The 24,180-nt window shown below is 39.1% G+C and overlaps 1 protein-coding gene across 2 annotated transcripts in view; it reads right to left on the bottom strand.

Moving 5' to 3' along the window:
- Positions 1-6,579: 6,579 nt before the first annotated feature.
- cabp2a (calcium binding protein 2a) overlaps positions 6,580-24,180 on the bottom strand; it is a 34,578-nt gene continuing 16,977 nt past the window's right edge. The window contains exons 1-7 of one of the 2 annotated variants that reach the window (XM_030723063.1): positions 18,139-18,667; positions 17,696-17,917; positions 13,828-13,858; positions 11,691-11,825; positions 8,543-8,652; positions 7,771-7,918; positions 6,580-7,645 (exon numbers count right to left, since the gene is read on the bottom strand). In XM_030723063.1, the coding sequence (XP_030578923.1) occupies positions 7,620-7,645; positions 7,771-7,918; positions 8,543-8,652; positions 11,691-11,825; positions 13,828-13,858; positions 17,696-17,917; positions 18,139-18,186 (720 nt within the window). In that variant the 5' untranslated portion in view covers positions 18,187-18,667 and the 3' untranslated portion in view covers positions 6,580-7,619. Of the gene's footprint in view, positions 7,646-7,770; positions 7,919-8,542; positions 8,653-11,690; positions 11,826-13,827; positions 13,859-17,695; positions 17,918-18,138; positions 18,668-24,180 lie in introns of those variants that run through there. The other variant, XM_030723116.1, reaches the window with a different exon arrangement.

Raw genomic sequence — 24,180 nt, 5'->3', positions numbered from 1 at the left:
ACATTTCATTTAAGATTCCACATTTATACTTTTTTACCATTATTGACATTTCACACAGACTTTTCTCTAGTGTGTGAATAGATTTCACTTTGCGTTACATGCAAGGTGGCTGTGGCTCAGGCGGTAGAGCAGGTCACCCACTAATCGGAAGGTTGGCGGTTTGATTCCTGGCTGCTCCAGGCTGCATGGCAAAGTATCCTTGGGAAAGATACTGAACCCCAAGCTGCTCTCTGGAGTGTGAATGCTAGACAATAAAAGCACTTAGCTTAGTTACACATGGAAGTGCTTGTATTAATGGGTGAATGTAAACGTGTTGTATCAGTACTTTGAGCTCTCAGAGTAGAAAAGTTCTATATAAGAACTAGTCCATTTAACATCAATTGCTATTACAACATATGAGGAACAAATAGTAAAACAGTGAAAGGTTTGTTCACTAATTTTACACGTAGGGATCAGTTAACTTTTTGTAACTCTTAAAGGAACATTTTAAAGTTTGAACAAACAAGGAAACGACGTTTCAATCTGCTGCTTTGATTTTTGTCGACTTTAAACCTTCCAGCTTTCCAGCTGGATTCACATACAATGCTCATAATTGTGAGGTATTCCAGATGCACAGATGACAACTACTCCCAGACTTTTGTTAGTTTATGTATATAGTGTCAAATCACAACAGTTTCCTCAAGGCAATTTATACTGCAAGGGAAAGAGCACCACACTTACACAGACGCACCAGCATAACCTGTTCTATTGCTGTGCCCAGTATCTTCTTAGTTGGCACTCATTCACTGTATTTTACATCCTGCATGTGGCTCCTCAACAGTCGAGTTCCATCAGCTCTGTGAATATATTTCTTTCAATTATTCTGGGGTTGACAGACAGGCTGTCTGTTTAACAGGGAAATTCTCACACTTTTAAACTGCACATCTACTTATGCCTGTCATGTACTGTAGAAATGTGGTCAGATACCCAGTGAAGTTATAATTTTCCACCCATCCATCCATCTTTTTCCGCTCATCCTTTTCAGGCTAACAACGTAAATTTATATAAAATCTTGACTTGGAAAGTATAACTCAAGGTCTGGGGCAGAAATATTGGAAAAAAGAAAAAAAGTATGATTCTTTAGGTGATTATTTTCCTAAAAAGACATCATCCATGTTGAATTGGGTGTCTGTTTGCCACTTTGAAGGACCCCTTTAGGCTTTGTCATTATGCACGGTAAAAGTGAGAGAGAGACACACACACACGTCTCTATATGTGTCTGTTTCATCCATCTGTCTGTCTATCTCTACTTCTCCACCCACTCATACAAGTAGGTGGTGAGTTCTCAGTTTGGCCATACTGCTGTGTGGGAGCAGCTCTGTGTAGACAGACACCAACCCTCTGAAAGCTCCAATGCAAAGTCTGCGCCTCACATTCATTTGCTGCACTTGTTTATGATAACATACACACAATATGATGTGTATTCTTTGCTACAGCCTTTGTACCATCTTCTTTATAAAGTATCTGTCATACAGCGTTTCCCATCCAGCAAACTGAGTCAAAGTAAAGGCATTAACCACCTTTGATAGGATAGATTTCCTGGACTTCTGCTCCTTCAGTAAAACTGTATTCAGGTGATACTGAGGTGGATTTGATCATAATATCAGAAGCTTGTCTAAATAAATAAATCTTGCAGACACCAGTCATAAATATAGCTGCCACTTAAGTTTCCAGAACACTGCTTACTAAGAAAAAAAATTGTTACACAAAGAAAAGCAGCTCTTTGTATCATGTGTCACATGTGGGGTCGAACCCAAATGCAGGAAACATGAGACAAAACTAAATTCTGAGGCAGCATTACTGCTGAAAACTTCTCACAGGATACAAAACTCAAAATCCTAATTTCAACCACAGCTGCACAAAAGACCAAAAACAAAAAGGCCCAGGCAGTGCAGTAAACACGGGAAACACACAACTAAGGGGAGGACACAAATGGGGACACAACAAAGAACAGAAAAAAAAAAAAAACTGAGGGCTTAAATACACACCACGAAATTAGGGAGAGTGGACACAGCAGGGAGCAACAGGTGAACCAAATGAAACTAATAACACAAAGGAAGCAAAACTAAACACAAAGCACAGGGAACACAGGACTGTCAAAATAAAACAGGAAGTGACCAACCATGACACACACGCAGACTTGACAGAGCACGGAGAAGCACAAACGCAAACATACAGCCACTCAGACAGGACCTAAGGGGAACATGAGACAGGTAAGGAAAACTAAACTCCGGATAAATAAGATCACAATAAGAACCAAAACATCCTGATAAAAAAAGTGAAGAAAAACTCAAGTCCAAAATGCAAAACACTGGGTCAAGCCCCAGGATCATGACACGTGGCTACACTAAAGGTTACTAAAAGGCTGTGCATCAATTTCTAAACACTTTCTGGAAAATGAATTAGGTTGCATATAAAGCATATTCAGACAGATCAAAAGTGACCACATGTCAGAAGATCAATACATCATACTTTGCTTACTGTGTGAAAAGCAGCTTCAGTCACAGTGCAGCTGTGTGGAGTGTAATGCTGTAATGTCTGCTGTCTTCAATGACCCCAGACCACCCGGTCTGAATGTTAACAGCCCAGTGGATAACTGTGTCCCATGCATATGAAAATGCATGTGACTCACCTTCAAGTGAGAAGTCATGATATAATTTAACGTCAGTTTTCCCCACTTTATTAAAAGGACACGGCAAGAGTGGCAAAAAAAAAAGGAGTGGCAAAGGGCACCCCAAGACTGCAAAAACCTAACACAACTGTTATCACACAAGCTTCTTATGATGTCATGCATGATGGGACAGCACAAGTTATCAGGGTTTGCAAAAAACAGGAGTCCATACAGTTGCAGTGTATGCTATCATTAAATAGGAGATGAAAGGGGACAACAATGACTTTCTGAAATTAATTTACAACTAAACTTTTCACTTTAACTGTTGAGAGCACATCATTCGTTTTACTTAAATGTTTCAAACAAATTGCATAACACAAGCATCTTCACTAGTGGTCTCAGATAAAGAAATGGATTAATGTTTAAATATGCATAAATTAATTAAATGAAAAATCCTTTAAATATTAGATTTAAAGAGAATTAAACTGCACATTTAATATTGGTAATGCAGTAAGAATTTTTTTGACAGTATTGGAAAAAAAAAACCTAAATGATTTTCATAGTGATTGTTGATTACTCATTTAGTCTCCACAGATATCTTAAGACAACTCTGTTGATAACTGGGGCATATATGCCTGCAAATATTGCTGAGTCAGATTTTACAATATAACATGCCAGGTCATGTTTGTAAATGAGACCTGGTACTCAAACATTTTACCTGGTAAAATAAAGTTTTTTTTTTTTTTAAAAAGCGACTGAGTTTATGACTGCACATTTATATGAGTATATGTTCAAGGAGTGGTACTCTGCACCTTCTAAACAACAGTTCCCTGTCATTATGCTATTTATAGTTAGTTTATACATTTTTTTTTTTGACAATGGCACAGCAATTTTTGTAATTTTACCTTTGGACACCACCTCAGTGGGTTTCAAAACAGTCAAGATGTGATCAGATGAATGGTTTAATAAAAGTATTGCATTAACTGTTCTGGAATTGCTGCCCTTTTGATGCACAATCCCCCTTTATAAGAGGCTCAAATGTGCATGAATGGCTAAATTCACTGAACCACTGCCTGCTGCCAAACTGAGAAGAGGCTTTTGAAAAGCAATTCTAATTCCTCTGTGAGACATCTGAAGCTGTTTACATCTACTGTGATGAATCAGAAGCTAATTACTATAAAAATTCCAAAGGAAAAACATCTGAAAACAAATATAATTCTGATAAGCAGCACGCAAGGGGAAAACTTACAGACTCAAAATATTGACTGAAACTAAGCTTAAAGATGTCTGCTGTTACTCAGATTAAAAAGAGTGATACAGAGATGCTAAGGGCACTCCAGGAATCAGTCTCTAAGATGCTAAAAAGACACCAAACTAAAGTGTCAGTGGCACATTTGGCTGACACAGCTGGCTGTTATCACATCCTAGCTGATGATGATAGTGATGAGTGCCAGAGTGCCTGGAAGAACGCGTGTAAAATTGCCGTACAGGTAGCTGACATCTCTGAATTCAAAGACAAACAACTGGCTTACCAGGGAAACATCTGGAAAGCTATTTCATGGGTGGAAACTGAGTAGCGGAGTTGGCAGCTATAATCCTGATGATCATTGCAAGTCTTTGAAACAGAAAGAGAGAGAACTAAGGAGGAGAGATGACAGCTGCAATGGAAAACTTCCATCATGGAGTGACACCCTCAGGCACAATGATACTATTTTCTCGAATGACTGGAAATGAAACTGGATAATCTGTCCAGGAATCACCTGTCAGCTCTCCGGATGGATACAAAGCTCGTAGGCAGAAATCTCCCCATGAAATAAAACAAATTGTAGAGACTGAAAAGCAAATTTCAGTTTGTTCTTTATAAGTAGACCATTTTTGTGGGAGTGCGGGCAGCTGTATAATAATGTGTTACCTGCCAGAATAGTCACGTGTGTGCTCAGATGCTGCTAGATGGTTTCCCCTCTTGAGCTTGTCGATGGAGATGCAGCAAACATCCCAGCTGATCAGTGATCAGCTGAATGAAAGATGTCAGGAAGGAGCTGCGCTGTGTCTGCATTATGCACATGGATACCGAGGGACTGAAGCCCCATCAAACGGTTCAAGATGATGGAAGCCGAGAACGTGACAAAGAAGTTGCGAGCCTTGCGGTGGCACTCAGTGATGCTGCAACTGTCAATATTTCCAAGCTCCAGAGAGAAAGACATCTTGGAAAGGATGCTTCATGCTTTCACAAGGCTGAAGGATGTTAGCAAGGAGGAGCCACTGTGTCATTTTGCACATACAAACATGTATGACATGTATGTTTGGAGCAGCTGAAGAGAGGTAAATGATCCGGAAAGATGCTAAAATGGAAAAGACTAACATCACTAAGATCTCTGATGTGATGAAGCTTGAGCCAAACACTCAGAGCTGGTACATTCCTCCAGTGTGGGAAGGGACTCCATCAGTGGCTCCTGTCAGTGCTGACCACAGTGCGACTGTGGATACAAAAGCACTAAGTTTCAGTCTGGATTTCGTAACCTGCACTCCACTGAAACTGCTCTCCTAAGAGTCTCTAACGATATTCTAATGAAAAGGGATGCAGGTGAATACTCTGTTCTTGTACTCCTGGACTTATCGGCAGCATTTGACACAGTAGATCACAACATTTTAATTGACAGGTTAAGGACATGGGTGGGCATCTCTGGATCAGCCTTAGATTGGTTCCGCTCTTACCTCTCAGACAGAAGCTTCTCAGTGGCTGCTGATAGTTTTACATCCTCATCTGCTGCTCTGTCCTGTGGTGTGCCCCAAGGCTCTGTGTTGGGTCCTATCTTGTTCACTTTGTATTTACTACCTCTCAGAGACATTTTGGGCGCATTTAAAGAGGTCTCATATCATTGTTACGCTGATGATATTCAGCTGTATATCTCCTTTTCTCCACAGAATGTTAAAAAACTATCTATTCTTCAGAACTGTGTTGAGGCTGTAAGGAACTGGATGGCTGCTAACTACCTTTCACTTAATACCGGGAAAACTGAAGTTCTTGTCTGTGCACCCGATAGCTTTGTTCCCACTGTGATAAACAATCTTGGTTTTTTATCATCAATGGTTCAGTCAAATGTTCGAAACCTAGGAGTTACATTTGACCAAGCTCTTAGCTTTGAGAAACATGTTAATAGCCTTGTGCGATCCTGCTTTTTTCATTTGCGAAATATTGCCCGCCTCAGTCGAATGGTGTCCAAGCCGGAATTGGAAATTATTGTTCATGCTTTTGTCTCCTCTCGGTTGGACTACTGTAATTCTTTATACATTGGTCTCAGCAAATCGTCTTTGAATCGCCTCCAGTTGGTCCAAAATGCTGCTGCCAGGCTACTTAAAGGATCCTCTAAGTGGTCTCATGTGACACCTATCTTGTCATCTCTGCACTGGCTTCCCATAAAGTTCAGATCCCAGTTTAAGATCTTGGTGATGACTTTCAGAGCTCTGCATGGTCAAATGCCTGAATACATTAGTGAGCTCTTACACCCATACATAACGCACAGACTGCTGAGGTCTTCTGACCAAAATCTGTTGGTGGTTCCTCGCTCTAGGCTAAAAACTAAGGGAGACTGTGCTTTCGAGGTTGCAGCTCCTAAATTGTGGAATGCACTACCATCACACCTGAGATCTGTGGACTCTATTGAATCATTTAAAGAACAGCTCAAGACTCATTTGTACAGGCTTGCTTTTAACTAGTGGTTTGTGTGTGTTTTATCGTGTATTATTGTTTTCTTTTAAATGCTGTAAAGCACTTTGTGATTTTATCTAGAAAAGTGCTATATAAATAAAATTTTACTTACTTACTTACTTACTTATAAATGACCTCGAAAAATGTGGGGAAGATGCAATTCATCGAGAAGGTAGAGCACTTCTTGAAGGACATGTAAAGAAAATACATGAAACTGATCATCAGGATATGGTCATGAGTTATCTGACCAAAAAAACTAATTTATTTTCACTTGTTTTTGTTATTTACAATGCATTTTCTGACCCATTAAACACTGTACAAATTAAACATTAAAGAGGTATACATGCGTACTGCAGATGCTTGCATACAATAAACATGTGCTATGAAACAGGTAGTCAGATAAACTTTACAAATAGGGAAAACGGTAAAAGGATATGAAACTGATGTTTACTGAGTACACACAAATCACCAGTTGGTGTTATCAAATAGGTATCAAAAAGATATTAAAAATTATGTTACTTTGTAAAATGAATATCTATGTCACTCATAACAAAGCATTCATGATTTCTATGTGTACTCAAATATTCAGAGAATGCTTTCAAGTTTAAGCTGAATATTTAGATGTGGAATTAAACTCCTGAAATTCTGAAAATAAACCTTTATATTCATATTTATATGGTGGCCCTGAGAGGTCAAACGCACTGCAACTTGTTTCTATTCCTGTTGTGTTGTATTCTGCTGTGTTTCATGTTCTTTTTCAGTTTGACCTCTCAGGGCCACCGTACATTTATTTTTCATTAACTTTCAGATTCAATTAAGATAACATACAAAACTGCATGTTTAAATTGTTGATTCACCCCATTATGAATACAACAAAGAAACAAAAAATAATACATATTATATTTGAAATTTCACAGTATCTAGTCAGTGCAGATTTGATCTTATTTTATCAGGCTTTTAAATGCTTTTTAAATGCAATTCTTCTGCAAATGCATATAAATATGTATTAACTTAAAAACACCACAGCTTTGGTCTCTCCTTGCTGAAACACCGCTCAAGATTTCTCATTACACACATAATAGATATCAAATTCATACACCAGTAACACATTTAAGGGATTATTTTATGGTCCAGAGGTTTTAGGTAACTGAAAAAATATCGCAAACACCGAGAAGTCTTTGTGCATCAGAACAGAACAGTAACAGTCCACAGTCTTGTCAGTGTTGTATTTAGTGCAGCAGAGTGAGGTTTACTGAAGGTTCAACGAGACATCATTCTCACAAACTCTGTGGAGAGAGAGGATTTATTTTCATTGATGGTTAGGAAAACGGAGCTACCACCTTTAAAAGTTCCACAGTCTCCTCTTTCTCTTTTCCCCTTAACTTTCTTATCTAAATGATAAATCCCTCACCTTCAAAGTCCACCTGTCCGTCCCCATTGAGGTCTACGTCTCGTAGGATCTCATCAATCTCACGGTGGTTGAGCTGCTCCCCCATTAGCTTCTTCATAGCTTCCCTCAGCTCTCCAAGGCTAATCTGACCATCGCCATCAGAGTCAAACTAGAAAGCAGAATGGAGGGATTATTAGAGGAAAATATTAATACTCAGGTTAGCCCAGAGACATGACTGCAACCAGCTCTGAGGTCAATGAGGTCTGGGCTGAGATCATTTTCTTTTTATAGATAGTAAAAATTGGCATAAATCAACATATTATGTCCTAGATGGCAACACATAAAAACACACACACACCTCTCCCGTCTGTTTTCATTATTTTATATACACAACCCTCATCTTCCATATTTCTACATAAACAGCTGCTCCTGCAAAGAGGGAGGCTGGACAAAATAAAGTGCTTTATAGTTTTCAAAATTTCTGGTTTGAATTGTATTGCAAATTTAAGATTCAATTCAATTCAATTCAATTTTATTTATATAGCGCCAAATCACAACAAACAGTCGCCTCAAGGCGCTTTGTATTGTGGGTGAAGACCCTATATTATTCTGTAGACTTCTATTCCCTTTAGAAGTGTAGTCTTTTCTACTGGTCATTGGCCCACAGGTGCTGCAAATGAAACATCATACATTAAGATAAAAAAGAAAATTCTGGACATCATAAATTTTCAAACCCTGATTGCAGCTCTGCCCAGAGGAGGGTTTTCTGTGTGGCTAACATAAGATTGCACACCTCTTTGAAAGCGTCCCTTAACTCTTTGACTCCAATCATGTCTGCAGTCTCAGCGAGCATTTTGGGGCCCATCAGTTCAACGAAATCTTCAAAATCCACTCTGCCGCCACCTAGAAGAAAAAGAAATATGCATGCACAAGTATATAGTCTGTTAGAAGCAGAGAAATTAATAACAAGATGGATCATTTGTTGACCCACATCAACATTATAAAAAAAAAAAAACCCAACCCCCACCCCCAAAAACATGTTATAGCTGGCAACTGTCACCTGAAGGGAGCATCAAAAATTTGCTTTTTTTAATTAGTTTTTTGTTAGTTTTGTGTTGGCCCTTTAGCTTAGGACCTATCAGACAGAAGTCAGATGTTATAACATGATTCTGTTTGAAGTGATGTGAAAAAGTCCAATGAAAACTGTCCACTGCAGCCATGAGCTGTGCTGTCCATCCATGCTTTTTTCTTCCTGTTTACGAAGAACTCTGGCATTCCTGGCATTTCCTGTGCAAACCAAGTTTTTTAACCAATCAGCACTCCACAAACACATATCATCATTGCTCCAGGGCTTTGTGCTGGAATGTTGGAGTACTGCATGCAAGTGCATCTCAACAGTCTCTGATTTCATTGAAGTGCAACAATCCCTCTCTGTGTGTAGCCAAAGCTATGCAAAGAAGATAACATTGCAGGACCATAAATTATGCTCTTTTTTTTCCTAATCTTCAATCCTTAGAAACTTTCTTTTAGGCAAGTACCCACTGTTGCCTTTTAATGCATAGGTTAGCCAATGTGCATCAGTGTTTTGTGACGCAAAATACAGAATAAACCAGCATTCATTTAGATTCAATTCAGTTTTATTTATATAGTCCCAATTCACAACAACAGTCACCTCAAGGTGCTTTATACTGTAAGGTATACCCTACAATATTAGCAAGAAACCCCAACAAACACTTGGTGACAGTGGGAAGGAAATTCTCCCTTTTAATAGGAAGAAACCTCCACCTAAACCAGGATGGAGATGAGGGAGGGGCAGCCATCTTCTGCAACTTGGGGGTGAGGGGAAAGAGAAGAGAGCAGAGATGCCTGCAGTCTAAGAGCGAAGTGCTCTGTTAGAATAATAAGGTACTGTGAGGTCTTTAAGATTTGATGGAGCCTGATTATTCAAGATTTTGTATATGAGCAGAAGGAATTTAAATTCAGTTCTGAATAACAGGGAGCCAATGAAGACAAGTTAATATAGGAGAAATATACTCTCACTGAGGCGGTCTGGATAAACTGAATGCTTTTCAGGGAGCTTTTAGAGTGGCATGATAATAATGAACTACAATACTCTAACTTAAGGGATATTGCAAAAGTAAATTGGTTTAATGTGCACACTGAAGGAGATCCTGATCAAAAAATGACTCCAAGATTCCTCACAGTGTTACTGGAGGCCAGATTAATGCCATCCAGAGTATCTGATTAGACACCATCTTTCTAAGACTTTCAGGGCTAAGCACAGTAATCTCAGTTTTGTCTGAATTTAGAAGTAGGAAATTAGAAGTAATCTAGGCCTTTATGTGTTCAAGACATGCCCGTAGTTTAACTAGTTTATTTGTGTCATCTGGCTTCAAGAAAAAATAAAGCTGGCTATCATCTGCATAGCAATGAAATATGTATGCAGTGTTTTTGAATAATACTGCCTAAGGGAAGCATGTATCATATAAATAGAATTGGTCCTAGCATGCAACCTTGTGGAACTCCAAATTAACCTTAATGTGAAGAAGTCTCCCCATTTACATATACAAATTGCAGTGTATTAGATGGATATGATTCAAACCACTGCAATGCAGTACCTTTAATACTTATGGCATGCCCTAGTCTATAATAAAATGTTATGGTCAACAATATCAAAAGCAGCACTGAGGTCTAGCATGACAAACACAGAGATGGGTCCACTGTCAGAGGCCATAAGTAGATCACTTGTAACCTTCACAAGTGCTGTTTCTGTACTGTGATGAATTCTGAAACCTGACCAAAACTCTTCAAATAAACCGTTCCTCAGCAGATGATCAGTTTGCGCTTTCAATAATTTTTTGAGATAATTTCATTCAACTCAATTCAATTTCATTTATATAGCGCCAAATCACAACAAAGAGTGCCTCAAGGCTCAAGATAAAAGGAAGTTTGGAGATTGCCCTATCATTAGCTAAGACAGCTGAGTCAAGTGATGGCTTTTTGAGTGTTGGTTCAATTACTGCCACCTTAAAAGTCTCTGGTATTTAGCCTGTTGATAAATCTAGATTAATCATATTTAAAATTGAAGCATTAAGTAATGGTGAAACTTCCTTGAGCAGTTTTGTGTCACAGAAAACTGTGATGTTTAAGAGGAAGTAATTATTGAAGTTAACTCAAAGACTGATTGGAGAGAGCGTCTAAGTAAACATAAGCAGTTATTAAACCTGCTGTAAATAATGAAATATCTGTGGGACAGCTGTGAATAATTTTTTGCTCTAATACTTAAAATTTTACTTGTGAAGGAATTCATAAAGTAATTACTAGTTAAAGTTAAATGAATACTCGGCTCTACAGAGCTCTGACTCTTTGTCAGCCTAGCTGCAGTGCTGAAAAGAAACCTGGGGTTGTTCTTATTTTCTTCAGTCAGTGATGAATAGTAAGATGTCCTAGCTTTACAGAGGGCTTTTTTTTATAGAGTAAAAAGCTATTTTTCCAGGCTAAATGAAGATCTTCTAAATTAGTGAGAAAACTGTGCCTATAGCAGGTCTTAGCTTGATTAATAAGCTGGAGTGGAAGATTGCTGCCACTCCTCCTCCTCAGCTTGTGCTTTGAGGATTCTGACAGTTAGTATGACTCAGAGGTGTTAATTTGTTTAAACCAAAGCAGTCATCCTGCTGTAATGAGGTCTCTGTAAGACAGAATGAATCAATATGTTGACCAATTAATAAATCATTTATTAATAGGGACAAAGTGGGATGGATGCTGTCTCTTCTAATAGGATCAGCTTTTCCCCAGAAAGTTTCTATGAAGCCCACATCGTTTTCGGAATACCGCTCCGATAGCCAGCATATGGCTAATTCTGGTGCTGCTTCACTGGGTTTCTGAGTGAGAGATTTTAGGGAATTGTAGGCATGTCTTATCTGTCTGTGTGCAGTACTCACAGATTTGCTGGCTGAGTTCGATGAGTTCCATCTCTGTTGGCATGTATCCCATAGTCCTCATGCACTCGCCCAGGTCTTTACAGCTGATGAAGCCGTCCTTATCTTTGTCAAATTCTCTGAAGGCCTCACGCAGCTCTGCAAGAAATAAACACATCGATACAGTTTATGTGTGAAAGAAATATTTGCTTTTGGGCAAATGTATAGACACCGAGTATATGTTTTATGTGATTATGGCAGGTTTTTTAATGAGCAGATGAGACATAGTGCTTTAATCAGTTTCAGTCTCAGTTGCCCTGGATCAATGAGTGTGGATGGAAATGAGGAATGGGTTTTCTGTCCGAAAGTTGTTTTTTTTACACTGCCAAAAATTTTGGCAGTGGCACAAATTTTGTGTTTCATACACTTTGCTGCATCAGTTTTTATTTAGATTCTTTTTTTACACGTTCCATTGGTGTAATGAAGAACAATGATAAGCGTCTAATAGGTTTCAAAGAGTTTTCTTTGCAAAAAAAAAAAATCAAAATTCATGCAAAGAGTGAGTATTTTGTTTACTTTATTTTTATATAGGGACAAGTATGAGTATGATAACTTGGGAGAAAAAAATGGCATTTAGACCCATGAGCTGTATTGTATCCTATTTCATTTGCAAATTCTTATTTTGGCACCACTATCTTATGGCACACCAATGATTTGAACATTTTTTTTAAGTTTCACTTGTTATTTGGATGGAGCCTTTACTTAGATGAAAAAAATCTAAGCAATATAACAGAGCGCATATAAAAGCAGTCTTTAGTAATTCTTTCTTGCTTTCCTTTTGTGTCCTATTTGTTAACTTTTGAGATGATTACAACATTGAGTACTTTGTATTCTGCTGTCTGTGTTGTTTGTGAATAGCGTGCCAACATGGATGACTCGCTTATTGCAGTCTAAATCCAAACTCATCCAAATAAAATTAACCTGAACCTGAACAGATGGTGACACAGATTCTCCCCTCACAATTAAATCAGTGCAGCGAGCACAAACTGAAATCAATTTAGAAAATAAGACAGATGAATGGCTCACTTGTGTTTTACACATTTGCTACAAACTGTTTGGGATATTTACATATGGAGACATTTAGGTCACGTGCTTCATGCTAATTTTTAAAAAATATATTGTAGCTGCCCCATCACCCTGAATTTCATAAGCAGAAGAAAAAGGATGGATGGATATTTTAGCTGTAACAAACCTTGTCCATCTCAGCAAAGCATGGAGCTGTTTTGATGATGGTGATGATGATGATACTTTATTGATCCCACAATGAGGAAATTACAGTTAACAGAACACAAACAAGTGGGGCAAATACTGTAGGGCTGACTCAAACTCCCTCCTCAGCTAACAGTTCTGATAAGATGTAGAGTTCCTCAGCAGCTAGGTCAGGGAGATCAGTCCAACACAGGTCAGAAGAAGACGGGACAGCGGGGGTGCAGAGCATCTGTTTACAAACATCCCGAAGACAATTTGATAAGCGGCAGTCCAAGGCCAGATTTCTGATTCTATGACTTGTTTTGGGTACAGACTTTACTGATTAATTTGTTGACAGCCTTCAATCTTTCTGGCACTTATGTTATTATTTTGAATTTTTTCAGTACATTTTCTTTTTTTTTTTAGTGTGCATACTGAAAATACTGATGAAAACAGATTTATTTTGTTCACAGAATTTATTTCCAAAAAGAAGGAAATTAACATGGAAGCATTACTGAGTGTTGGGTGGTTAATTTTAAGTTTTTTTTTTGTTTTTTTTTACAAAATATATTGAAATTCCACATTAAGACAATAAAGAAGCCATAGAATTTACTCTATATTTAAATTAGAAATTGCATTCTCATGCACTGTTAAAATGTGAGCCAGACCTGAGGAATAGAAGTGATGGGTGAGCTGAACTTAAACTTTGACGGATTATCCTTGCCTTTGTATAATATAAATAATCCTTCACTTTGATCTTACCCATTTTGAGTTAAACAAAAAAAGAAAACAAAAAGGTTGCTTTTCAATAATGTTCACAGTCAAACAGAAGGTTTGAACGGAAGGCCGTTCAGAAAGAGGGGGGGGAATGGAGTGAGTGAGGATTTGGATTAAGAATCTGATTTCTCCGTACCTTCCATCTCTTCTGGTCGTAGATCTCTGTCCTGCGGTGGTGTGGATAGAAAACAGGGCATATGTAAAGAAAAATGAATAGTCAGGCAGGTTATGCTTTCAATCTTGTTTCTATTTATGTCACAAAAAAAATACTGGAAACATTTTAGCTTCTCGTGCTTTTATTCCTCCACTTCTCTCAGTCCTGTGAGACTTTTTTGTTCCGTGTTCATCTGCTCAAGCAGAGATTCTATTAGAGGATTATTTGGTTTTTGATCTGACTGACCCTAATAGCCTTTTTAGCTGCTACACAGCAGCACTTGAATCCAGTCTCATTCTACCCCTCCTGGTGGAGAAAGCCTGCTGTGCATATGCTCCACAACAAGCTTTTGAAATGTATTATTGAGTAAATGACAGGTTCATAATGACAGAACACCTACGTGCTGCTTGCTTACAAACATGCAACAACGTTGCTGATGTTAAAATTCATAATGAGCCAAAGAAAAATGAATCTCATCATATTCAGTGTTGGTGAAAAAAACTGAATTTCCACTTTAAAAAATAAAAATGCAAAATATTCAAAATTAAATAAAAGAAACGAGAATGAGTTACGGCCTAAATCAGTTTAAATGTTAACACAACAGTGCACACACTCACACACACAAAACACCATTTACGCTTGAATTGGCTAAAGGAATGAAAGGTGACACTGGGATAAATTTGTACACGATGTGTTCTTTGAGATTGTGACATCAGCAGCAGGAATAATACAGGCCTGGATTAGAGGATGCAGGGGAGCGAACAGTGGCAGGGAGATTACAGCAGTAAATTGTATCACAAATCATGAAGGCTTATCGGTTTTTCATTTCTCTATCTGCCAGTGATTTTTCTGTTTTTCATCTGCATCTGCAGTCCAGCTGGCTTTTGATTAAACGAACATTAACACACCTGCATAGCCTGAACAAAACAGATGCACCACTTTTGTTTGTTTCACCTTTTGCTAAAATTTGTGGCACATTTATCCGTAGAGAAAGGCAATACACTATATTCTCCTTTTTTTTTGTGTAGTTCATTCCGAAATGACAGCAACTACTGTGCAATAAGCTGTTTGAGAAAGGGGTGCAGTACTTTTATCATGCAACACAAACTGGACACCAAGGACACCAAAATAGAAAAGGATGAAAATTCCAGGAGAATGAGGCTCAAGTCTTATCTGGGGCCATTTTTAAGTTTTGCTGTCACTCCCTCTTTCTTTTTCTTTAGGCACAAAAAGAATTGGCTGGGGTTTAGATTGTGCTTTGGGTTGAAACACCCTTTTACACGATTAAACATATTTTATAGAACTCCATTCTATCAGTGTCAGCCCCACCCCATCTATAGTTGATAACAGCAGTTCACTATTTATGCACTATGTGAGCGAATTCACTTGGTGACTGAAAAATAAGTATAATGGTGGATTTCTGTACACGCACAGATGTCCTTTAAACTTAAAGATAGCATTGCTAATATTTTTGAAGCCAGACATGACGAGCAAAGGATCGATCTGATTATGGGACCAGAGACACTGCACACACTTATGGCAGCGATTTGTCAACCACAGGATAGCCCTGCCCTGAAGCATACTCTGCTTAATTGTCTCTTTTACTTTAAATGGGGCCTTAATTTGTCAAATGAATATCATTTAACAATTGCAACAGTGCAATTGAGACCATAAACTCAGGAAAGTGTTGAAGAGGTCACATAGTTCAGTGGAGTCAGCCTGTGCTGCTGGCCATTAGAAAGCATGGAGGTTTAAGACAAAATCACATTAGCTTCACTTTGTTGACTTGTTCATCTTTTATGTAGAGTCTTTGTTCAAAATGGCATTATGTAGATTAAGTTCGAATTATTGCTCATGATTATGTTCTTAAGCTAAAACACCTGTTTGCCCAAATCTTTACCACTGTCATCACTTTAGTTTAGAAAATTAGCATGCTAACAGTTACTATTTTGTACAAAACACAAAGTACAGCTGAAGTTCACTGGAAGGTCATTTTGCATGCATTAATACAAGATTATAAAAATGTAAAAAAAAGTTGCTTGTTTAGCTGCTGAATGCTCCACTACATCCACTTGATGGTTGTCTGCCGTGGTTGGAAATGTGGCATATGAAATGAGTGAGGCTGAATCAAGACATAGTCCAAACTCCTGAGAAAACTATCTGGCTTTTTGGCTGCTACATATTCCACTATATTCATAAAGCAGTTGCTCTTTGGTGCAGCGAAAGTAGTGTACAGACGGTTTATCAGTTATTGCCTCTGGAAACAGCTGCCCACTGCAGCTGGTGAAAGTTGCGCGCTGTAGAAGCAAAGCAATCAGCGTAAGGGTACTAAAACCCTTTATAAATCTTGAAAGAACTGTAGAGACAAGTGTGTCTGGAACTGCAAGGGTCCCCTTTCACATCTCACATAGAGATCTGCTCAGTTGTTATCATAGACCTCTTGCTGTGGATGTGTCACACATGCAAATTTAAACTGTCTGTCAGTTGGAAAAGGAGACTGACTCTAGAAGGCTGTAGTTAAAAAATATTGATAGACTACTTTAAATCACATACTCAAAAGACAGCAAGGTGGCTCAGGGGTTGAGCAGGTGACCACATGCACACGCCACGTCGCTGTGCGGGCGGCACCGGTCCCGGCCTGTGTCTTTCCCTGCATCTTTCCCCCATTTCCTGTCTCCCTCTACTGCCGATAAAAAGCCGCTGTGGCCAAAAATGCAAAAATAAAATAAAGACAGAAAGACCATCCATCCAGTTCAGCTGTCATAGGGCAGGAAAAGGAATATGCCTTGGACAGGTCACCAATCTACTACAGGGCTACCACAGAGAGACAGCTAGCCATTCACACCTACGACCAATACAGCAAAATAATACAGTTTTACATAAATGCATTTCAAATACATTCACATGGCTCACTGCTATTATACGTTTCTCCCCTATTTTCACCTTGAGGGCACCCAATGTCAGTAAAGAACCTCTACTCATATGCTACTGTGCTAATAGCTCTATTAGCCATGCATCTGGGAAATAAATGCCATCGGTCTGTGTCATTTCCACTTTACCTACATATTACATCTGTAATAAGAGGTGTGCATAAGACTCCAGAACTATTAGGGAGTTGAACTTGTGATTTACACTGAAATCTGGCCAAACTGTTGGGTCAGTTAGTCTCCCTTCTAATATTGGTATTTATCCTCCTTTTATAGTTAGTTTTGTGTTTTTCAATAGTTTTCTGATTTTATTTGAATTGTTTGCTGATTTCTTTTTTGTTTCCTTTGTTGTTTTTGCCCATTTAAGTTTAGTTGTTGTTGTTTTTGTGATTATTATTATTACTAATACGATGAGATGACAGAGTGCTTTTTGTCACGGGTCATCAGCCTCAATAAACGTAAGCGCCAAACTGAAAGACCAAAACAAGTCATTTCCTGGATGTTTTTCATTTGCAATGTGTGTAAAAAGGTGATTTAAAAAAAAAATCTTATTTCAGCTAATTAAAATAATTTTCATGTCTTGTTTTAGTTGACAACAAATTGACTTAAAGCCTTATGCATAAGTGGCTCTTAGAAAGTTCTAATACAGGAATACTTTCTTTCTTTCTTAGTTGAACATTGTTGAATACAGGATTGATGATGCAGTCACAGGCTGATGTTGTGATTGGTGGAGATGAAAAGGGCTGAGAAGCTGTGATGATATCATCCTGAGCTCAAAGATGACCTCAGCTTCACCTTCACCTTCCCTTGGATGGCACTTTGGAATTGGATGGATGAAGGGATTTATGGGAGATTTTGGCTATGACAGTTCTGGCAGTTCTGTGTATTTGCGTATTGTGTGTGTAGTGTGGATAAATACATACAAGCTGGCTTTGGGCGAAGCCCTGTCTGAGGAAGATACACGCAGGCCCGACTATGTTGTGCAGCATGTTGCAGTTCTTAACGAGCGCGCACAGGGGTTCATCAAACTCGCGCTCGTTCCCTCCTTCCTCCTCATCCTCTGTGTCCATCTCCCCTGCACCACCCAGTCCCCCCAGCATGGCGGCAGCCAATGGGGCACCACTTTGTTCTATGGGTGACATTACCTTAGAGGAGAGGAACCAATCGGATTATGAAACACAGAAAGCTATTACCTAAATTTTGGCTAATTCGCTCATTTTTGTTCTGTCACAGACATTTTTAATAGACTTATTTATTCTGTTTATTGCAAATAAAAACAACTCTTATTCCCAGTAGATAGTTGTCTGCAGCTCATAAGTAATGTAATCTTTTTTTTAGTAATCTAAGAGCAATAAAATTTCCTTACCTTCTTCTTTTTACTGTTCTTTTTAGAAGCCTGATTGATGTTTCCCATCACCCTGCCCTCTTCTTCCTGTCTTCCCCCCCTCCCTTCCCTCCTTGTTGGTCCTCAGACTTCTCCAAAGTTTCTCCTCCTCTTTTCCTCTTTCTCCCCCTTCTCTGTTCAAATGTCACATGAAAGACCAAAATCCATAATAGATCCAATGCATCCCAGGAGGCAACGCCCTTTAACGCCCAGGAAGGAGGAAGGCAAATGTTTCCACTTGCACCTCTACTATAAAGAGCGACTCCTTTCAGAGCATGTGCTCCAATCCCAGATCACATTGGTCCAGTGAGACGTAAGGTATCTATATGATGCCACATTAAATCCTAAACTCCTCTGGGTTGTTGGAGGCTGCCATGATGAGATTTGAAATGTTGACTGTGATATTATGGAATTGCGGCAGGGTGATGGAGATTGACAGGTTGGGGTGGGAGAGTTGGGTCATATCTGGGCTGAAACAACCTGCTGCTGCCAGACTCTGGCTCTGATTGCGTGACTCGACCATTTTCTCTCTCCCTTTCTATCCCTCTCTGCCTCTCTCTCACACACAAACACGGGCACATGCTCTATTTTCCCGCTGATCTGTAACCCCCTCTTGCTACAAGTGATCCCTTGAATTTGGACCAACTTAATCTAATCCATCCCACCCACCTACCCACCGCTCTCATACAAACATCGTGCTTATGGTTTCCAAATGACGAGTCTGACAGAGCTCTGCGTGTGTGTGTCTCTAAGTCTGAAAGAGAGAGAGAGAGAGAGAGAGAGAGAGAGAGGGTGGGGTAGGGTGGGGTGGGGTGGGGTGTAGAATTATGGCTGGAGAGTTGGCTGCCTAGTTAATCCCTGGCAGTTCAGATTAGAAGGAAAGAACTATGCTGACAGACTACGGGAGCATGAGGCTTCAAGTAGAAGAAATAGAAGAGGAATATTTATTGAAGTCATTATGGCACAAAAATATAAATAAATAAAAATGGAGACACACCATGGCAGACACCAGTGGAAAGAAAGGGATATAACAGAGTGTCACTTCAGCAAAGTGCACGCCCAAATGTTTTAGAGAGCAAAATTAAAGGGGCGTGTAATAAAACTAGTATGTGGATGTAATTCAATGATGTGAGCTGCTCACTTAGATACTACTACTACTACTAATAGCTTTATGAAATTATCACACTGATAATCCTGATCAGATCTATGCTGCTAGTGGGGAGGGTTGAGGGTAAAACAGTAGGACAGTCCTCACTAGAGAAGCAGATTCAGTCTTATTGGGCTGATAAAGCTGTCTCTGTGTGTAACTCCTCCACCATCTGTTTGTACTCTGGGGTAAATGCTGAGCTTTGAAAGATTGCGTTCAACCAGCTTTTACATTATAAATGCTACATACGACAAACTTTCAGCCTCGAATCTGCTCAGTGGTGTTTGTGCACTTGCTGTGTCTGGTTATGTTCGTGTGCCTGATCTCAGCCACATAGTCTGATTAAGTAGAAGTTATATAAATAAAGTTCTCCAAAGCCACGAGATGGCAGCAGAGAAGGGGCCGGTGATATTAATTTTGAGGCAGTCTCACTCCAGATTTGTGGCATAAGTAGGTTTTAAAGGTATTTCTTTTGTATCAGGAATGTTTCAAGAAACTCTCTCATTATATCAACATGATTTTTTTTCCCCACAAGTTTTGAGTTGTTTCCTTTACAGTTCCTACGACCTGTTTAATCCTTTAAATCAAAACTTCTTCCTCTCTTTTCCTTTCCACCTTAAAATAAAATAAAATAAAATAAAATAAAAATGCAGGTGCTTGTTTTCTTACTAATCCATTGTCTTAACGTTGTCCAGTCCAGTTCTGGGTGTTAAAGCTGGGTCAAGTGTTTGTGGGAACAGGTGTTATTACCTGTGAATGCATCTGCGCTTCTTTGTTAAAATCTAATTTGGGGTGTGGATGACTTTATACATCACACATACAGCACGGTATGTATTATAAGGCATGTGTTGTTGGGCGTTTTATGGTAACAGTCATGAGGTGCTGTATGTGTGCCAGAGATTTAAGCAGTTTGACTAAGTCTGATTGCCTGCAGCCCTAATCCTCTGTGGTCAGTTTAGGAGAACAGACACATTTTTGTGTCTGTCTACATCCCCCCATATCCTTTCATTAGACCACCCATTTTCTTCCATCTGTTTCCTGAATTTAACCTATTTATCTTTTTTCTGCAAGACCCACATTTTTGGTGCTGCTAATCTCTTTCTTGTGGCTTCACAAATTCCTGCACAATTACTTACCATAAACTAGTTTGTAAAACATGTCTTACATAACACAATTCAAGCAATTTGTAGTTTGCCTGGAATGTAATATTTTTTCTTCAGCAGCACCCTGCAGTTCCTCTTTATCGACAGCAGAGGGCAGCAAAGCTTAGGTTGTTGAAAATCATAAGATTAACACACGCTCAGTAGTAATACTTATGCACTACCACTAGATGTCAGCTTCATCCCTAGCCATGGAAGACACCAGTCCATCATATTAGCAGAAGAAAACATTTTAGTGCAATATGATGCGCGTGGAGATGTTACACGGGAAAGAGTCAAGATTCTCCTTCTGACACTGAAGTCAGACCTTTCTATGAACTTTGAGATGCAGAGATGTATATTTTCCAATGAAAATCTTCTAGGTAGAGAGGACACAGAATCATGAAATTGCAAACTAAGGACTGAATGCACAGTGTCTCAGTTAAATAACTGTATGCACCAATCATTGATCTGGCTGTATTCCAAGCAGATTAGCATCAGTGCTGTAATGGCCTTTTCCTGATATTGTTAATGCACTCTCAGTACATTCATCTGTGGTGCCAAGTCCAACTCCAGTGTTCAGTACTCAAAGATAATAGGCTGCACTAGTGAAACCCAGGTTACAAATGTTACAATAACACAGCAGAAAATAGAGTAATAAATACCATCAAATAGAAAATTAAGTTTAAGTGAGTTTAATTCACTTTTTAAAAATTCATAAAAGGGGTTTAAAACCTTTTGACTGCAAGTTCTGAGTGAGAAAAAACAGATTAGTGGGAACGCTTCAAGGTGCCTTTCCTGAGTTTAAAAGAAGGGTGTGATATTCTGGACTACGTTACTGAGAGATGTTATGTCCTAATGTTATTTGCTTGCTTTGAACCAAAATTTAATTTTTAGGTGTTCTACAGGAACGCTAACTTAAAGGGTTAATACACCAAAAGCTGATTTTGATAACATTTGCTCAGAAACACTATTAAAGTGGCTTCATTAATAACTTTTCATTCAAGCTTTTCTGGTTCTGCTCTTTTCACTGCACCAGAACACTGGCCTCGTAGCTGGCCTCGTAGCTTCTGTTTTATAAATGCTACACTAGCGCAAAACAACAGGGAAATAAAACATCCTAATATTTTGATCTTGTGGCCTTTATCAGAGCATGAAACAAAATGATGTCATATAATTTATGTACAACAAGCTGGCCGATGATTGGTTTAAAAAAAAAAAATCCACTTCCTGATCTTAAATGAGGAAGGAGGATGCAAGCAAAACTGGCATCCATACTGAGGAAGGACTCCCACCCCATGCCTGGGACCGTGGCAGCACTGGGCAGCACTGAGCGACTGCTTCATCTGAAGTGTGTAAGAGAGCGCTATCGTAGGTCCTTCCTTCCTGCTGCTGTCAGACTACAGCCAGCACACTGGTTACCATTCTACTCATTAACCTAAACTAAACTAGTGCAATAATGCTCATTTGCTGTTAACAAGAAATGCAATAATCATTCATTTTTGACTAAATGTATACACATGTATAGAGATTTTTGTTGCACAATATTTTAGTATTTTTACATCAGATTTTATATATTATTTATTCTTGTTTTTATACCGAGTGTTCTGCTGTCCCTTTGCTGTTTGCAGCACCGAAAATGTCCCACAATGTGGGACAAATAAAGGATTATCTCATCTTAAATCCATCTTCTTAGCAATACAACAATTATAATTGTAAAACAGAATAGTGTGATTGCAGCTGAGGTTACACGTTTTTTTTTTGGTAAATATTCTGTGTGTTTTTTTTCTCCTTGTCGAATGTTTTTACAGCTTAGTTAAAAAACAATGTAGAAATTACAATCATATCTGCAGTCATGGTGAGGAGGGATTATGATCATGGATTCAAGCTATTATCGGACTAAGATGCTTTTCCATGTGGAGGACAAAGAGTTCTATAAATAATTCACGTCAAAATGTTTCAGATATAAATTCAAGTAGTTCCATTTTAAACTTTACAGTGGAATGTGACATTAAGTTTTTTGGATCTAGCCAGTTCTAAATACCAAGATGGAAACATCCATTATTCAATTTACAGGAAGCTCGGGGAACATTTCCTCAGTAGCCGCCCACTTGAAGGAAAACATCCCTGAGAGGCAGTTTGAATTCAAAAGCAGGGCAAAGGAGATGGGAGTGCCACCCCTCCATAATCAGCAGAGACTACAAACATCCTTTAACAGCTTCAAGATCTGAACTGCTCAAGCCTAAAACACCAGCTGGAAAAAAACCCAAAAAACAGAACAGCTTTCACCGCTGAATTTAACCACTGTCTAGGGAAACATAATTTGGAAGCTTTTGATAATTCACACTAGTCAGAGAGGGGTATTTCACGGGTTATGACGTGACATGATAGGCATATAGTACCTCTGGTAGTACTATTTGGGGGGGCTGGATGAAAAGCTCTGGCGTGCCGGATGTGGCCTATGGGCCACCAGTTGGCGTTCCCTGACCTGCTGGTAAGAAGTTCCCTATCAAACAATTGATGAACTGCAATACAACATCAGTAATCTACATGCTTAAGTGCTCCTGTGGTTAAGCTGTCATTAGTCAGAGAGAGCGCTCAAGCAATGAATTTCAGAACCTAAAACAGACATTCGCACTGGGATCAACCATGAAGCCAAACATGGCTCTCCTGCCACTCTGTTCACTGGACTCTTCCAGCCACGGGGGGGGCGATCTGTCAAAGTGGCAGTCTCAGAGAGAGATGTGTTGAATCTCAACACTGAATACACTGACACCTGCTGGACTGAAGAATGATTTTAGCTTAAAATGTTTTCTGTGTACAAGTTTAAATGATGGATAATAAAACAGAAAACTCAATCTCAGTTGCAATCAGACTAATCCGTTTTCCTGATTTGCAATTGTTGCATGAGATCAGGAAGTAGATGAGCATGTGACTTTTGTTTTGAAACCAATCATCTGCCAGATTGTTGTATATAAATGATATGACCTCCATCCTATTTCATGTTCTGATGAAGGCCACAAGGCTGAAATGTTAGCATATTTGCTGGCGTGGCAAAATAAACTGGTGAAACTGAGATTTGTCGACTATTTCTCAACGCTTTTCACATTTGCTGTCTTACACATCTCACAATTATGCCCAAAATACTTTGGATTCACTGGATCACTGGCTTCAAGTGGCATTAAGCAGGGATCTTGTAGAAATGGAAAGGTGCACACAAAAAGAAAGTAAAGATGTGCACCTCTAGAAAAGGATGTGCACACAGAATACAGAACAGTTATTGTTTTATCCTCCTACAAAAAATGAAGCGCTCACACCCTGCCTCTACCAACAGCTTGGTGTGAGCACAGAGCTTTTCAGCCATAAAACCCAAAACAAAGCAGCTGGGTGAGAATTCATGCGCCATCCCTCGACAACTGCAAGCACACCAGATGCCTGAAAGACAAGGATAGAAGACGGGCCAACTGAAAATCCAGTGCTGGGGCTGTAAACAACATGATGGACAGATTCCAAAAGCCAGGATTTTGCATGTCATGCTATGCTAACAGCTTTGGGGCAGTTCAGGTCAAACATTTTGCCTGAGATGGGGCATGTCTACAGTATGTGTGTTTGCATGCCCACTTTTGCACAATGACATGCAAACACAAATTTATGTCAAAGCAAGTTCAAATGAGGTTAAACAGGGTGATTTACAGAGTCAACTATGCAGACACTCAACTCGAACACAACAAAAGGCTA

Source organism: Archocentrus centrarchus, chromosome 1 (genome assembly GCF_007364275.1).
Source record: "Archocentrus centrarchus isolate MPI-CPG fArcCen1 chromosome 1, fArcCen1, whole genome shotgun sequence".
Lineage (NCBI taxonomy): Eukaryota > Metazoa > Chordata > Actinopteri > Cichliformes > Cichlidae > Archocentrus > Archocentrus centrarchus.
This window is presented reverse-complemented; position numbering and strand designations above follow the sequence as displayed.